The sequence below is a fragment of the Nannospalax galili genome, unplaced genomic scaffold, assembly GCF_000622305.1.
Source record: "Nannospalax galili isolate Female #2095 unplaced genomic scaffold, S.galili_v1.0 scaffold1104, whole genome shotgun sequence".
NCBI lineage: Eukaryota > Metazoa > Chordata > Mammalia > Rodentia > Spalacidae > Nannospalax > Nannospalax galili.
In genome coordinates, this window is record NW_008350769.1 from 161809 (window position 1) to 179338 (window position 17530).

The 17530-nt window shown below is 43.0% G+C and overlaps 1 protein-coding gene across 1 annotated transcript in view; it reads left to right on the plus strand.

Moving 5' to 3' along the window:
• LOC103745891 (cat eye syndrome critical region protein 2 homolog) overlaps window positions 1-17530 on the plus strand; it is a 155105-nt gene that overhangs the window by 127374 nt on the left and 10201 nt on the right. Inside the window, exons 9-16 of the mRNA XM_008847902.3 lie at window positions 6154-6307; window positions 8971-9100; window positions 11058-11095; window positions 11182-11273; window positions 11695-11821; window positions 12740-13128; window positions 14376-14504; window positions 14659-15505. Of these exons, the coding sequence (XP_008846124.1) occupies window positions 6154-6307; window positions 8971-9100; window positions 11058-11095; window positions 11182-11273; window positions 11695-11821; window positions 12740-13128; window positions 14376-14504; window positions 14659-15505 (1906 nt within the window). The remainder of the gene's footprint in view (window positions 1-6153; window positions 6308-8970; window positions 9101-11057; window positions 11096-11181; window positions 11274-11694; window positions 11822-12739; window positions 13129-14375; window positions 14505-14658; window positions 15506-17530) is intronic.

Below are 17530 nucleotides of genomic sequence, written 5' to 3' on the forward strand. Positions count from 1 at the left end.
ACACAGAGTATTTATGTAGCCCAGCCTGGTTCAAACTCAAAATTTTCCTCAGTCTCCTGAATGCTGGGAGGTATGCACCACCTCACTTGGCTTCTTCTAGGTATGTTAGAGTTGACAGTTCTACAGTGATTGGCTTGCTGTGGTCCTTAGCTTGGGAGTAGCCTTTGGTGGTTGCTATCTAATGTGTGTCTGAAGAGTTTTCCAGTTCCTCTTACCTTGATGGATTCTCTTGTCTCCCTTTAACCTTAATACCTTCTTGGAAGCTTTTTTTGGCTCATCACTTCAGGCAGTCCTCAGTGCCCTATTTCACACCTCAGATTGCTCAGTTTCAGCTGAGTGCCACTGAAACTCTTCATAGCTGCAAGCAGAAGTTTAGCATCGGCCACTCACATTGCTGCTTTTATGCCTGATGGGTTGTTTTAAATTCTGTTTAGTTTGAAGTATAGGAAACAACACAATGCAGAGATTTGAAGTGTCTGTTGTAAGTCCTTCTATCTGGGAGAAACACTAATAGTGTGAGTTGTGCTTTTGTTTCCAGAGCGGAAAATCTTAAGACTTTCTGTGTATGCAGGTGTTGATCACCCAGTAGTCCAATCTTAATGGCCTCAAAGAGTCTTTAATTGTGACTTCTGGGGAAAATATCAGTGCAGGGACACTGATAAACCCACGGTTAGGGCTTTCTGGGGTAACGTTGTCAGGAGGCCCTGAACTGAATACTGTGGGTATCTAAGGAGCTGTTTATGGAAGCAGAGTCTCAAATGTGCTCCTGGTGATAAGGGTGATACAGTGAGTCTGGACCCATGCCTTAGGGTACAGAGCCCAGGCACTGCTTCAACCAAAACTTCTAGTTAATATAATAGTCCCTTGGAGGATTTCATGGTGGTGGTCCTTGTAAGCTTCTCATTAAAATGCCCTAGTGATTCTAGTGGGCCTCTTTCTTGCTCATAAAGCATTTAAATGCCAACCACTATCTCATTTGCAGCTGATACTTTGTGGGGTTTTGTTTTTTGTTTTGTCTTTTTGAGACAGTGTCTCCCTGTACCCCAGCTGGCCTGGAACTCACTATGTAGACCAGGGTGGCCTCGAACTCAGAGATCTGCCTGAATCTGCCCCACCCCTTCCCAAATGCTGGGATTACAGGAGTGTGCCATCATACCCGGCATGCTTTTTGGTTTTTAAGATAGGATCTCACTATATAGAGCAGGCTGACTTTTAACTTCCAGTGCCCCTCTTGCCTCTGCCTGGGATTAAAGGTGTGCGCCACTGTGCCCAGTGAGCTGACCCCTTTTAAAGAAAAAAAAAAAATGGCAATATAAGACTGACAGTATGAGGAGGTGGAGAGATGGCTCAGTGGTTAAGAGCACTTGGGGATGACCAGATTTTGGTTCCCAGCAGCCACACTGGGTGGCTAACAACCACCTATTCAGCTCAGGGAGATTCAGTGCCCTCTTTGGGCATCTGTGGGCATCAGTAGTCATGTGTTCATGCCCACAAAGAGAGACATACACACATACATAAAAATAAAATAAATCTGGGGCTGGAGAGATGGCTTAGAGGTTAAGAACACTGACTTTTCTTGCAGAAGACCCAGGTTCAAATCCCAGCACCCACATAGCGGCTAACACCTGTCCGTAACTCCAGTCCCAGGGGATCCAACAACCTCTTCCAACCTCTGTGGGCATTGCACAACATGGGTGCACTTACCTATATGCAGGCAATACATGCATACACATAAAATAAAAATAATAAAATATTAAAAATAATAAAATAAATCTTTAGAAACAGTATCAAATTCACACACACATGTTAGTAATTTTGGGATTTTTTTTTTTTTTTTACTCTTTGAGACAGGGTCTCACTATGCCTGCCTCTGCCTCCTTGAGTGCTGGGACTAAAGGCATGCTCTACCACGCCCAGCTTTTGGATTGTTTTTTTTGTTCATCTTGTTGTATGGGTTTATTATTAATACTGTTACATTTGTTTATTTAATTTGGAGGTCATGCATGCCAAATTGCATGTGTAGAGGTTGGAGGACATCGTACAAAAAAGGAATCAGTTTTCTCCATCCTGTGGGACCCATGTCAGTTTCTCAGGCTTGGCAGCAAGCACCTTTTATCTCCTGAACCATCTTGCTGGCCCATGGGTTCTTTAATAATTAAAACTCTACAAAAATGCCATGCATGGTGGCCCACACCTTTAGTCCCAGCACTCAGGCAGAGGCAGGTAAATCTCTGTGAGTTCAAGGCCAGCCTGCTCTACATAGCAAGTAGACCGAGCAAGTTCCAGGTCAGCTGGGGCTGCAGTGGGACCCTGTAAAAAGACCAAAAAAAAAAAAAAAAACCTACAAAAGAATGATGAAAATTAGCACATAGCACAGAAATTCTCCAAACTCTTGATACATGGTGTGCACTTGTGTGTGTGTGTGTGTCTTTTGAGACAGGGTTTTTCCTATAGCCCCAGTTGTCCTGGAACTCACCTTGTAGCCAGGTTGGTTTCTAACAGAGATCCACCTGCGTTTACTTATAGAGTGCTGGGATTAGATTAAAGACATGGGCCACCATGCCTAGCTTCAGATGTTTAAGTAAAACAGTTGTTGAGAGTTACATGAGGTGGGAAACAGCTGAATGTGTGATACATGACAAGTTCTGGGAAATGTGGGGCAAAGATGAGTTTTCACCTGTCCTGGCAATACTGAGAAAGTGACCTGAGAGGTGTGGTGGCTCAGCCTTGTAGTCCTACCTCTGGAGAGAAGCAGAATGTTCTCTGCAAGTCCAATGCCAGTCTGTTCTACACAGCAGGTTCCAGGACAGCCAGCAGTGAGGCCCTGTCTCACACAAACAAACCAAATAAGTAAATAAAAAAATGCACCAATAGATAAGAGGCCACAAGCAAAGACAGAGAAACCAAGGCAGGTGTGGGTTCTTATCCTTGATCTGCAGAGATATGGAGAACTTTTATTGAGTTTTAAAGATACTATCCATTCAGATCACTCAATTACTATATCTTCTGTACTTAGCATATATATTAATGTAGATTTTATATTATATTTTTTATTATGTTGTTCTTTTTTTCAGACAGGGTCTTCCTGTAGCCCCAGTAGGCCTGGAATTCACTGTGTAGACCAGGCTGGCCTCTGTCTCAGAGATCCACCTGCCTGTGCTTCCCGAGTGCTGGGATTAAAAGTGGACATGCCTATAATTCCAGCACTTGGGAAGTAGAAAAAAAAATCAGGAGTCCTTGTGTTTGTTTGCTAGATCAACTCTTTAGAGACCTAATATTTCTTTTACTTAAAAGTTTAAATTTTTTACACTTACTATTTTGGTTGGGGGTGGAGATGCATGAAGCACAGCCTATGAGGGTGGAAGTCAGAGGACAACTTTGGGGATTCAGTTCTATCCTTCCAATATGTGGGTTCCTGGAATTAAGCCCAGATCATTGAAGCATTTTGGCAAACATCTCTTACTTCCTGACCTGTGAGGGGTAGGGGTATGTATATATGTTTGATTTTTGTCTTTAAATTTTTATTATGTGTGTCTATCTGTGTTGAGGGTATGTGCACATGAATATAGGTGTCCATGGAGGCCAGAAGTGTTGTATCTCTTGGAGTTATGGGTAATTGTGTGACACATGACGTGGGATTCCCAGGGGAATTGAACTTAGGTCTTTATAAGAGCAGTACATACTCTTGACTGCTGAGCTATCTCTCCAGCCCATTTTTCTAAGAGTTCAGTCTAATCTTAAACTGTGTACCTGAGGATGATCTTGTATTCCTGTGTCTACCTCCTGAGTACTAGAATTACATCTATGCACCACTAGGCCTAGTTTATGTGTTTGCACCCACTAAGCAAGCAGCTATTCAATTTTTTGAATGAAATTATTTCCTCCCTTTCCTTGCTGTGATAGTCATTTGATGCCTTCCAGCATTATATTAGAAGGAAGGCAAGTTGGTTTCTTTTGCCTTGATTTCTGTGATCTGGTCCATCATGTTCTCAGCTGGGTGAAGATTTTACCAGGATGTTGGAATAAAGACCAGGGAATAGGGTGGAGGTGTAGGGGTTACTGGTGAAATGCAGGAAAGGCCCCTCACTGTTAGCTACTTAGGAGGCAATGACCAGAGATTCAGTCTTAAAAGATCTATCCTTGCAAAATATTAGCAGTTCATCTGCCTACTCATGTTGTAAATGAAGATTTTAGGGTACTCTCTTCTGCTGGGGCTCCTTAATGAGTACAGTGTTACATGGACCACTAATGGATATGTTATGTACATAATTAACAGTGGTTAGTTTTTTGTTTTTTGTTTTTTTAATCTATTATTCCAGAGTTTGACTTTGTGCATTCTCTTTTCCTGGGGAAGAGGAGCTGTTTTTCTTTTTTGTCGTGGTTTAGTTTGATTTGGTTTTGGCTTTGAAATAAGACTAAAAGAATTTGAGTTACAAAAATGACATTGAGGACCAGGGAGATGGGTCAGTGCTTGCCACCAAGCCATCAACCTGCGTTCGATACCCAGGATCCACATGGTAGGAGAGAACCAGTTCCTGTCAGTTGTCATCTCATCTCTACACACATTACAACATAAACATACCCTTAGACACACACATGCATACACATGTGCATCTATACAGGCAGACAGGCACAAATTAAATAAATTTTTTAGTTGACATTGAGCCAGGTGTGATGGAGGCAGGAAGACAGGAGTTCTGGGACAACCCCTGCTGCCTGAGGCCCTGTCTGTGAAGAAAATGAATGAGTGAGTGAGTGAGTGAGTGAGTGAGTGAGTGAGTGAGTGAGTAAGAGAGGGAGGGAGGGAGGGAAGGAAGGAAGGAAGGAAGGAAGGAAGGAAGGAAGGAAGGAAGGAAGGAAGGAAGACAGGAAGACAGGCAGGTGAACTGCTAACTGAAAACTTCCCAGGCAAAACCATCTGTAAGTGAGAATCTTAAATTCATTTCAAAGGAGGGATGACAGTGGATAAGAGAGCTTCTTGCTCTAGAAGAGGACCTGAGCTTTTAGTCCCCAGCACCCATGTTGGGAGGTTCATGACTGCCAGTAACTCCAACTCTGGGGAATCCAACCCCACCTTCTGGCCTCCTTGGTCACTAGCACACAAGTCACATACACTCACACAGACATGGACATATAAACATAAATAAAATAAACCTTTAAACTGGTTTAAAGAACCACAAAAGAGGGGGCTGGAGAGATGGCTCAGTGGTTAAGAACACTGGTTGTTCTTGTAGAAGACCCGGGGTCAAATGCCAGCACCCACATGGCAGCTAACAACTGTCTATAGCTCCAGTCCCAGGGGATCCGACAGCCTCTTCTGACATCTGTGGGCATTGCATAACACGGGTACACTTACTTACATGCAGGCAACACACATATATACATAAAATAAAAATAATAAAATTAACAAAAAGAACCACAAAAGAAAAAAATTAATCAGAAGCAGTTTCAGTGTTAAATGAAAACTCTAAATAACATTCTGTATTCATCTTTGTTCACTCTGCATAAAGGCCACTTATACAATGTCCACAATAGAAGCCTTGAGGTAATTTACTTAATATAGAAGGTTCTTCTGTCTTCTCCGTGCTGAAGTAAACCTGTCAAAGCAAGCATCACACTCCCAACTAGGCTTCAGGTATAGTGAGCTTTCAGGATCAGCTTGAGCTATATAATGAGTTTTTATTTTTATTTTATTTGTATAAGTGTTTTGCCTACATGTGTATAAGTGCATCCATACATGCAGTGCCCAAAGAAGGCAGAAGAGGGTGTCAGAACCCCTGGGGCTGGAGTAAAGGATGGTTGTTAGCCGCCACTTTGGGTGCTGGGTACTAAACCCAGGTCTGCTGAGCCATCTCCCCAGACCCTGCTTTTATTGTGGAGTTTGTTTTGTTTTGTTTTGTTTTTGAGAAAGGGACTTGGCTATACCCCAGGCTAGCCTCTGATTCATAATCCTCAATGCTAGAGTCTGTGCCTCCCATTGTTTTAATCTTAGTGTATTTATATAGAGAGACAGACACATTTCACAGGTAATAAAGTCAGTTTGTAAATCCTCTGTGTGCTAATATCTCTTGGATATACTGGAGTCCCAAAATTGGGAAGAGCTGGTCTGCATTGTTGTCCATTGACCTCCATGTGCCTGTTGGCTTATTGCAGGAGACGCCTGTGCTCACCAGGATAGAGAAACAGAAGCGCAAGGAGGAGGAGGAAGAACGGCAAATTCTCCTGGCAGTGCAGAAGAAGGAACAGGAACAGATGTTGAAAGAGGAGAGGAAGCGGGAGTTGGAGGAAAAGGTCAAGGCTGTGGAAGGTATGTAGGTCTTCTGCCCAGCCTAGAGAGGTTCAAGAGTGAGAACATCCTCCTGGCAGCCAAGGCTGGATCAAGTCAGGCTCATCTTTATCTCTGACCATCTCTATTTAAATGTCTTGTGAATTTTATTCTGTCATATTTTTCTGAATCTAGTTTTTGGGTGTTTTTTTTTTTAATTCAAGCCAGGGCACCCCTATAGCCCCAGCTGGCCTGGAACTCTGTGTAGACCAGTATGGCCTCAGTCTCACAGAGATCTGCCTACCTCTGCCTCCTAAAAGCTGGGTTTAAAGGCATGTGCTACCACGCCTGGCTTCTGTGTCTAGTCTTACTCCTTTTACATTCTTGTTAAAGCCGTGTGTATTTGTCATTTTTGCTATGCCTTTCAGTACCTTTTCATTTGGATTTTTCCTGTGTCCTACATGTATTATATAGAATAGAAGAAAATTCTGAAGCCTTGATGACAACTGGTTTCATAGGCCTGGCCTACTTGAGATCTGTCTCAAAAATGAAAGTCTTTGGCGGGCATAGTGGTACATACCTTTAGTTCCAGCACTTGATTGAGGCCAGCCTGGTCTCCATAGCTAGTTCCAGGCCACCTGGGCTACAGGGAGACCCTGTCTCAAAAGGATCAAAAAAAGAAAAATTACAGGGACAGATTTATTGTGGCTTCTGTTTTTGTAATATTTATTATGTGTATGAGTACATTTTGTGATGTTTAGCAGCATCTCTCACCTCTGTCCTGTTGTAGCCAGTATCACAACGTATAGGAGACAGTGAGTTTCCTTTCAGATAATGATTTCCACCTAAATTCATACTTTTTAAAAAATATTTTATTTTATTTTTATGTTATGTGTATGAGTGTAATGCCTGCATATGTGTAAGTGCCTGCAGAGGACAGATGAAGGCATTGGATCACTAGAACTGGAGTTCCTGATGGTTGTGAGCTGCCGTGTGTACTAGGAACCAAACCCAAGTCCTCTGTAAGAATAGTCAGTGCTTTTAACCACTGAGCCATCTCTCTAGCCCCATGGGTTTATGGGTTTTTTTGTTGTTGTTGTCGTTTTTTTAATGTGTATGAGTGCATTGCCTGCATGTAGGTAAGTGCACCCGTGTCGTTCAATGCCCATGGAGGATAGAAGAGGCCATCGGATCCCCTGGAACTGGAGTTACGGACAGTTGTCAGCTGCCATGTTGGGTGCTGGGATTCGAACCTGGGTCTTCTGCAAGAACAGCCAGTGTTCTTAACCGCTGAGCCATCTCTCCAGCCGGGTTTGTGGTGTTTTTTAAGACATGGTCTATATAGCTCAGGCTGGCATTGACAAACTCTTGAATTTCCTCCTGCCTTCGCCTCTCAGGTGCTGGAATTACAGATGGGCACCACTACTCCCAGCTTATGTAATGCTGAGTATCAAACTCAGGGCTCTCTACATGCCAGGCAAGCTGTCTACCAACTGAGCTACATTTCTAACACAGAATTTTATTTTCATATGGTGGTGTTTGTGTCTGCATTGTTACCATTAGTCTTATTCTAGTACAGAGTAGTTTTCTCAGACCCAAGCACTAGTCTTGGTGTAATATGATTTTTCTTCTGTCTTATAGTTTTACAGAGCAACAGATAAGTTTCTTGGATAGCCACTGTGCTTATCAGCTGAACCTGGTATATCAAAATAACAGATCAGCTGTCATCTTTGAATGTATACCAATGGTTTTCTTTTTCTAAGTAAATATATGGCCTTCTCTCAGTCCTTCTCAACCTTCTCCCTTCCTTGTGTTTATCAATGTGATTCTGTATTTTTCTTTTTTTGTTGTTGTTTTTCTTTATTTGTTTGTTTGGGTTTGTTTTTTTTTTTTTTTTTTTTTTTTTTTTTTTTTTTTTTTTTTTGGGTTTTTTTTTTTTTTTTTTTTTTTTTTTTGAGACAGTCTCCCTATAGCCCCAGCTGGCCTTGAACTCACAGAGATCTGCCTGCCTCTGCCTCTGGAGTGCTGGGATTAAAGGCATACACTACCACGCTCAGCTGATTCTGTATTTTTCGGTGGATTCTTACAGGTTACACCATTGTCTTTGTGAGAGAGAGTGTCTATCTGTCTGAGACAGAGTCTCTTGTTTTGTGGCTCAGGTTGACCTCAGACTTGGCAGCGATCCTCCTGCCTCAGCTTCTCAAGTGCCAGGGTCATAGGAATAAGTTACCATACCCAGCTCACATTGTTCTTTAAAAGGACTTTATTTTTTGAGCATCTGTTCTGTACCAGGCACTGTTCTAGGTTTATGGTAATGGGGAAAAAAAAAAAAAAAACCTATTTTGTGAAGTTTATAAATAAATGCTTTGCAAGTATAGGTAGTGTTTGAGTGCTCTGAAGAATAAAGCAGGTTCATGTAATCCAGCATTTGGAAGACTAAGACAGAAGGATCAAGAATTCAAGGCCAGCTATGGCTACATAGCAGAGTCATCGGGAGTACGTGAAACCTGTCTCAAAGTTAAAATAAGGAGTTTCACCAATAAAGTGACATTTAACTGGGATTGTCACACACTTTCTCTGAAGGTGTGGCACTAGAATAAAATGAATGAGGTTGCCATGTGCATATCTGAAGGAAAGAGCATAGAAGGCCCCGTGAGTAGCAAGTACAAAGGCTTGACTTAAGAGTGTGTTCATGTTGATTGTAGATCGAGCTAAAAGGAGAAAACTCAGGGAAGAGCGGGCGTGGCTGCTGGCTCAAGGCAAGGAGCTACCCCCAGAACTGTCCCATTTGGATCCTAATTCTCCTATGAGGGAAGGAAAGAAGACTAAGGACCTGTGAGTATTTAATAACTGCAGCAGAAATAGCAGCTGGCAGTGTTGTTACGCACTTCTCTCTGACCAGCAAAATGGCTCAGTGGGTAAAGGCACTTGTAGCCAAGCCTGATGACCTGAGTTGGATCTCCAGGATCCATATGGTGGAGAGAGAGAACCAGCTCTTGCAGATGGTACTCTGACCTCCACATGCATGCCATGATGGATTTGCATGTGCACACACACAACAAATAACACACATACCCCCCCACACACACACAGAAACATAATACACATAATTAAAAATAAAATTAAGGGGCTGGAGAGATGGTTAGGCATTTAACAGCACTGGCTGTTCTTTCAGAGGACCCAGGTTTGGTTTCCAGCACCCACATGGCAGCTAACAACCCATCCATAACTCCAGTTCCAAGGGAATCTGATGCCCTGCTCTGACGTCTGCGGGCATTGTATGACATGGTTGCACTTACATACATACAAGCAGTAGACTCATACACATGGAATATAAAAATAATAAAAATAGGAGCCAGGCATGATGGCTTACGCCTTTAATCCCAGCACTCAGGAGGCAGAGGCAGGTGGATCACTGAGTTTAAGGCCAACTTGGTCTATAGAGCAAGCTTCAGGCCAGCTGGGGCTACAAGGAGAGCTGTCTCAAAAAGACCAAAGTAAATAAATAAATAAAAATAAAAATATATGCTGGGTGTGGTGGCACACACTTTTAATCCCAGCACTTGGGAGGCAGGCAGATCTCTGTGAGTTCAAGGCCAGCCTAGTCTACATAGTGAGTTCCAGGTCAACTGGAACTACAGGGAGATCCTGTCTCAAAAAGACTAAAAATAAATAAATAAATTAATTAATAGTAAATAAATAGTAAATAAATTGTGTGTGTTAGCCTACATGTATGTAAGCACACCCCTATCGTGCTATGTACAAGGAACACAGAAGAGGAGGGCATTGAATACTGTAGAACTGGAGTTATGGATGACTTAGCTGCCATGTCTTCTGCAAGAACAGCCAGCGCTCTTAACTGCTGAGTCATCTCTCCAGCCCTCATGTTTTTTTCTTTTTGAGACAGGTTTCCCTGCAGCCCCAGCTGGCCTGGAACTCACTACATAGACCAGGCTGGCCTTGACCTTAGAGATCCACATGCCTCTGCCTCTGGAGTGCTAAGATTAAAGGCATGCACCACCAGACCTGGCCTCATGTTTTATTTATTTTTTTTGCTTTTTAAAAAATTGTATTTTTTATTTTATGTGTGTTTGTTTATTGCCTACATGTAGGTAAGTGCACCCATGTCATGCAATGCCCATGGAGGTCAGTCCCCTGGGACTGGAGTTAAGGACAGTTGTTAGCTGCCATGTGGGTACTGGGATTCAAATCCTGGTCTTCTGCAAGAGCACTCAGTGCTCTTAACCTCTGAGCTATCTCTCCAGCCCTGCATCTTACTTTTAAAGGAGGCATGTGGTCCGTTTCTATACTCCCCAAATCTGTGGAGGCTGAGGCAGAATCTGAAATTTGAACCAGCCTGGGCTACATAGTTAGACTCTGTCTCACACACAAATAAAAAGCACAAAGTTCTGGGTCATTTAGGCTAATTCTTTTTTTTTTTTTTTTTTTTGAGACAGGGTCTCCCTGTAGCCCCAGCTGTCCTGGAACCTAGAACTTACTATGTAGACCACGCTGGCCTTGAACTCAGGTCTGCCTTTCTCTGCCTCCTGAGTGCTGGGATAAAGGCGTGCACCATCACGCCCAGCTTAATTCTATTGTTTTTAGATAAGGAAACTGGTAGTCCTCTTTTGGTATGGTAGCTTTCCATCCTTAAATTATTTTCAGTGAGTATCATATGTATTAGACTTGTCTAAATAGAGTAAGAAGTACTATTCTTATCTGATTAAACCAAAAGAGCTAAGGAGAGATGGTGGTCAGAGTTACAACTAATGTCTTGTTTTATGATTCACAGCTTTGAGCTGGATGATGATTTCACTGCCATGTACAAAGGTTAGTTCCCAGTCTTAGCTCTTATGTTTCTTATGAACATCTTGCTGTGTGAGTGAATCAATTATGTTTTCTTCTTTGGCTTTCAGTTCTAGATGTCGTAAAAGCTCACAAGGATTCCTGGCCCTTCTTGGAACCTGTGGATGAATCTTATGCCCCCAACTATTACCAGATTATTAAGGTATCTGAAATTGTACTTGAAAATCTATCTTACTTGGGTTTTACATTAGCTATGTTTACATCATTGTGATTAAGTATCTGACAGAAGCCACTTCAGGAATGATGTATTTTGGCTCACAGTTTGGGCTACAGTCCTTGATGACAGGATGGACATGGACGGAGGCAGGTAGCTCTGTCTGTGATGGTAGGAGCTTGTGATATGACTTGATCACATCTCCCTATCCAGTACTCAGTTGTGAACTGGGCCCAGAGTTTTTGTTTTGTTTTGTTTTGAGTCAAAGTTTCACTCTGTAGCCAAAGCTGGCCTTGAAGCACCAGCTAGTCTGAAACATGTGTCCATCCTCCTGCCTTCCAGTGCCGGGATTATAGGTGTGACCCACCATGCCTTTCTTAGCATTAAAGTGTTATATGTTTTATTTTAGATCCCCATGGATATTTCAAGCATGGAGAAGAAATTAAATGGAGGTTTATACTGTACCAAGGAGGAATTTGTGAATGACATGAAGACCATGTTCAAGAATTGTCGGAAATACAATGGGGAAAGTAGTGGTAAGTGGTGAAGGAGTTGTTGCTGGATGTGTGTGTTCTGTGCCATTATAATGGGGATGACGTAAATGCTTTTGAGAAATGTGCATTTCAGTCCTTCAGACTTTTCTTGTTTTTCTTTTTGAAGCAGGGTCTCACTCTTTAGCCCAAGCTTACCTTGAGCTCTTAGTCCCCTTGTCTCAGCCTTCCAAGTGTTGGGATTGCAGGTATATGCCATCATGCCTGGCTTCAAATTTTGCATTAGACCTGCAAACAAAATGTGCACTAAAAGCCATAGGATTGGTCGTTCCAGGCCCTAGAAGATTGTGCCCCAAGAGTTCTCTTCCATCGTGCAGGACAAGAGAGTCTAGTAGAGTACATGGGCTTTCTCATCCTAAAGATCATTCTGGGGGGCTGGAGAAATGGCTCAGCGGTTAAGAACACTGGTTGTTCTTACAGAAGAACGGGGTTTGAATCCCAGCACCCACGTGGCACCTAACAAGTGTCTGTAACTCCAGTTTCAGAGGATCCAGTGGCCTCTTCTGACCTCCGTGGGCATTGTACGACACAGATGTACTTACATACATGCAGGCAATACATGTATTCACATAAAATAATAAAATATTTTTTAAAAATAGTTTGGACTCTACAGGGAGACCCTGTCTCAAAAAGACAAAAAAAAAAAAAAGTTTGGACTAAAATTAAATTTTCCTAGTTTGAGGTAAAGTACTAGAGTTACTCTCCCAGCCATACAGTCTTGAGCAGGATATGTACAGAAATCAGATCTTCATCTTATGTCCATAGCCCTACAGTATAATATGCCCCTAAGGTAAGTTAAACTTGGGGTTGGGCCCAGTTGCATTCCTTATTATTGTAAAAGAATTGTTTTTTGTGTCCTATAAAATCTGTACCTGGAGGTCAGTCCTTGTGTCTTCCTTATAGAATATACCAAGATGTCTGATAATTTAGAGCGGTGTTTCCATCGGGCAATGATGAAACATTTTCCTGGTGAAGATGGAGACACAGATGAAGAATTTTGGATCAGAGAGGATGAAAAACGGGAAAAAAGACGTAGCCGGGCTGGGAGAAGTAGCGGAAGCCATGTTTGGACCCGTTCTAGAGACTCTGAAGGGCCCAGCAGGAAGCAGCCACCAGTGGAAAATGGAGGAAAATCACTGCCCCCTGCACGCCGAGCCACCTCCACTGCAGAAGATCAGAGTAGCCGTTCTACACAGCTCCCTCCAGAGGTGGGCACATCAAATGGCCAAGGCTTTTCCCACCCCCTGCACTGTGGCAGGGTGCCTAGCCAGGCACCTGTTTTAAACCAGATGGTAAGAAAAAACTCAGCTTTATGGTATTGTCTCCAAGTCAGTGAACTTATAGGGAACTAAGGGCTAGTTACTTAACATCCTCATCAAATAACTACATAGATACCCTCTTCAAATAACTATATATTGTTTCTTTTGTTCTTGGAGACAAGAGGCTTATGTAGCCCAGGATAGCCTCAACCTTATTATATAGTCAAGGCCAAGGCTAGCCATGAACTCCTGGTCTTTCTGTCTCTACCTACCAAGAAAGATAATCCCCCTATTCCCCCATTCCCAACCCAGTCATCCTTTCTTTATTTTAGAACTTCTTCTCTCTTAGTTATTTGAACCATGTATTCTCAGTGTGGGCAAAATTTGGGATTAAAAAGGCCAGAGGACATGGTTCTTACCTGTATTCCTGGCTTCTTTGGGAGGCTTAGTTGCAAGGCTCATTTGAGACCAGCTCAGGGTAACATAGTGAGACCTCATCTTAAAAACAGAAGAAAGGGGCTGGAGAGATGGCTCAGCAGTTAAGAACACTGCTTATTCTTGCAGAAGACCCAAGTTTGAATCCCAGCACCCACATGGCAGCTAATGACTGTCTGTAACTCCAATCCCAGAGGATCCGACAGCCTCTTCTGGCCTCCACGGGCATTGCATGACACAGGTGCACTTACCCACATGCAGACAATACACGAATACACATAAAATAAACAAAATTCTTTTAAAAAAAGAAGAAATAAGCACAGTAGCACAGCACATAAGCTATATGGTATGTCTGAAGTATTAAAATTTTATTGTAGGAGCTGGGGGTGTGACTCAGTTGGTAGAGTGCTTACCTAGCATGGACAAAGCTAGGGTTTTGATATCCTCAGCATCTCATAATACTGGGTATGGTAGTACATGCCTGTTAATTCCACTACTTGAAAGGTGGTAGGAGCAGGAGGATCAGAAGTTTGGGGTCATCCTCTACTATACAGCAGGTTTGAGGTCAGCCTGGGTTTCATGAGACCCTGTCTCAAAACTTAAAAAAAGGGGAGGGGGTAGATTCATTGTAGGATGCACTTGGATCCAGAATGTCTAAATGCTTTGGTTTTGGTGGGGAAGGCAATTTTTCAAAAGTCAGTCCTGGAGAGAAAAGCCACTTTAAGATCAGGAACTGATCCTAGCTCCAAGAACACAAGTGCAAGAAGTCCCTAGGGAACCCTTCTCCTCTCCTTATGACCATCTTTTCTCTCCTCCCCCCCTTCCTGCTTCATTCACTGCCTCAGAAGCCAGCAGCACCAGGAACATTTGGCTCTCTTCAAGGATCAGATCCCACCAACTTACATGGCTCCTCCCGAGTGCCCAAGGTGCCACCTGGAGAGCCTGTGCAGCGGCACCCACCCTTTGCTATGCAGGTACACAGTCTACAAGAGACACAACTCCTCCCAGGTTAAATTGAATTTACTCTCTTTTCCTGAAAAATCTGCCCCAGTAGGTAAAGCATCTTTCAAGGTCTGTCTGGCTCTGTGAGTGTGATTAACTCTGGTCTCTTACCTTCTCTATTACCAGCCTCCAGTTGGAATTGGCAACCACCGAGGACCCCGGTTCAGTGCTCCTGAAGAAAAGCCAATGTGTGGGGGGCTGACACACCTTACCAACATGGGATCACACCCCTCCTCCTTGCAGCTTGGACAAATGAGTTGTCCCAGTCAAGATGGAAACATGTATGCTCCAGCTCCATTCCAGGCAGGATTTATTCCTTCCAGGCATGGTGGGGCTCCAGGCCGACCTCCAGACTTTTCTGAGAGTTCAGAAATTCCTTCCAGCCACATTTATCATTCATTCAAGTACCTGAATCGAGTACACTCTGCCGTCTGGAATGGGAACCATGGTACTACAAACCCAGGACCCTTGGGGCCAGATGAAAAGCCCCATCTGGGGCCAGGACACTCTCACCAGCCTCATACTCTTGGTCATGTGATGGATACCCGAATGATGAGACCACCTATCCCCCCAAACCAGTGGACTAAACAGTCAAACTTCCTACCTCATGGAGTTCCTTCCTCAGGGTATATGCAGCCACCCTGTAAGTCTGCTGGACATCGGTTGCAGCCACCTCCAACTCCAGCACCAAGTCCTCTATTTGGGGGACCCTCCCAATCTCTACGGGGGGTACAAGGAGGGGATTCCATGATGGACAGTCCTGAAATGATCGCCATGCAACAGCTCTCCTCCCGAGTCTGCCCCCCAGGTGTGCCTTACCACCCCCGTCAGCCCACTCCCCCCCAGTTACCTGGTCCCTTTCCACAGGTAGCTCATTCAGCATCAGTCAGTGTGTCAGTCCCTAAGCCTGCTTTGGGCAACACTGGGAGGACACAGGATATCAGTGAAACACAAGAGCGTGAGAATGACCCAGGTAATTGACCATGTCCTTTTTTTTTTCCTAACTTTTGTGTGTAATATTTTCACATAGACTATGCAGCCAAATGTAAACTGATATCCAGTCTCTGGTGAACTATTCAAGTTTGGGACAGTTGAAGCCCTTAAGGTCTAGAAGGACTAAGAACAAAATGATTATACACCAAGAAAGGGATTTACCATGCAAGACACTCTTTTGGGGACTTTTTACGTAAATTCATTTAGTTCTTAGAACATGCCTTTGTACTAGCTAATACCAGTATCCTTGGGTTTGGGCTTATTTGAGGGGTGGTGGGGGTTGTCAGAGAACAACTTGTAGAAATTGGTTTTCTCTTTCCACCATGGGAGTCTTAGAGACCAAACTTGGTTTGTCAGGCTTTGCAGCAAATACCTTTATACCTGATGAGCCATCTCACTGGTCCTGGTTTTTGTTTTTTCTGTTTATTTTTAATTTGTTTATTTGGTTTTGAGACAGGGTCTTAACTGTGTAGCCCTGATTGGTCTGGAACTCACTGTGTAGACCAGGTTGGCCTCAAACTCAAGAGATCTGCCTACATCCTGATTTGGTTTTTTGTTTGTTTTGGGGTTTTTTTTTTTTTTTTTTTTTTTTTTTTTTTTTTTTGTTTTTTTTTTTTTTTTTTTTTTTTTTGGTCTTTTTGAGACAGGGTCTCCCTGTAGCCCTGGAACTCACTATGTAGACCAGGCTGGCCTTGAACTCACAGAGATCTGCCTGCTTCTGCCTCCTGAGTGCTAGAATTAAAGGCATGCGCCACCACGCCCAGCATGGTTTTGTTTTGTTTTTTTTTAGGCAGTCTCTTGCTATGTTGCCCAGGCTGGTCTCAAACTCAGATTCCTCATGCCTATACCTCCCAACAGACATGTACCACCAGGCCCAGCAGTATCTTTGTTTATACAGATGAGAATTCCAAGGCTCAGTGAATTCCTGTTAGCTAGTGAGAAAGTGTTAGAGCCAAGTTTGAGCCCAGACTAGATCAGCATTGTGTTTTGTTTTGTTTTGAAGTGTATGTATGTGAGGCTGCATGAGTGTGTGTACACCACATACATGCAGGAGCCCACCGAGGCCAAAGGGGGTATCAGGTCCCCTGAAACTGCAGTTGTAGGCTCTTGTGAATCTCCCAGTGAAGGTACTGAGAACCAAACTAAATCATCTTCAAGAGTAGTTAAGAGACAACCATCTGTAACTCCAGGTCCAGGAGATCCAATACCTTCTTCTGGACTTCTTGGGAACTGCATGCATGAGTGCATGCAGGTGAAACACTCATACACATAGTAAAAATCAAAAGTTTAAAAAAAATGAACACCTGGGCATGATAGCACATGCCTTCAATCCCAGCACAGAGGCAGGTAGTCTGAGTTCAAGGCCAGACAGGGCTACACAGTGAGACTCTGTCTCAAGGGCAACAAAAGAAAGAAAAACAGTGAATTCTAATAAAGCTTCAAGAAGTTTCTCAGCATAACATTTAAAGTGAGTAAAGATAAAACTGAAGGAGAAAAAAGAATCCTATGTGTAAATGGGGGTGTGTGTGTATGTATATGTGTATACACACACATATATCCAGTATATAATGTATATGATTTTCTTAAATACTTAGCTGAAGAAATATACCCATTTGGACTTTTTAAAAGGTGATGAAAATTACACATGAAATTTATGCTAGCCCTGTAACTCAGACTTCACTTTGAATACTTCCTCCTGGAAAAGAACCACTTTTCGAAAACCAGCCTCAGCAGAACTAAGTGTGGGTTTTCTTTCTTTTTTTTTCTTTTTTGTCATTTTGAGACAGGGTCTCCTTGTAGCCCCAGCTGGGCCTGGAACTCACTATGTAGATCATGCTGACCTCGAACTCACAAAGATCTGCCTTGCCTCTGCCTTTGGAGTACTAGATTTAAAAGCATATACTACCACACCTGGCACTTTTTTTTTTTTTTTTTTTTTTAATAAAGTCTTTGGGTCCTGTTTTTTGTTCAGGGCGCCTACTAAAAAACTATTGAGTTACTGATT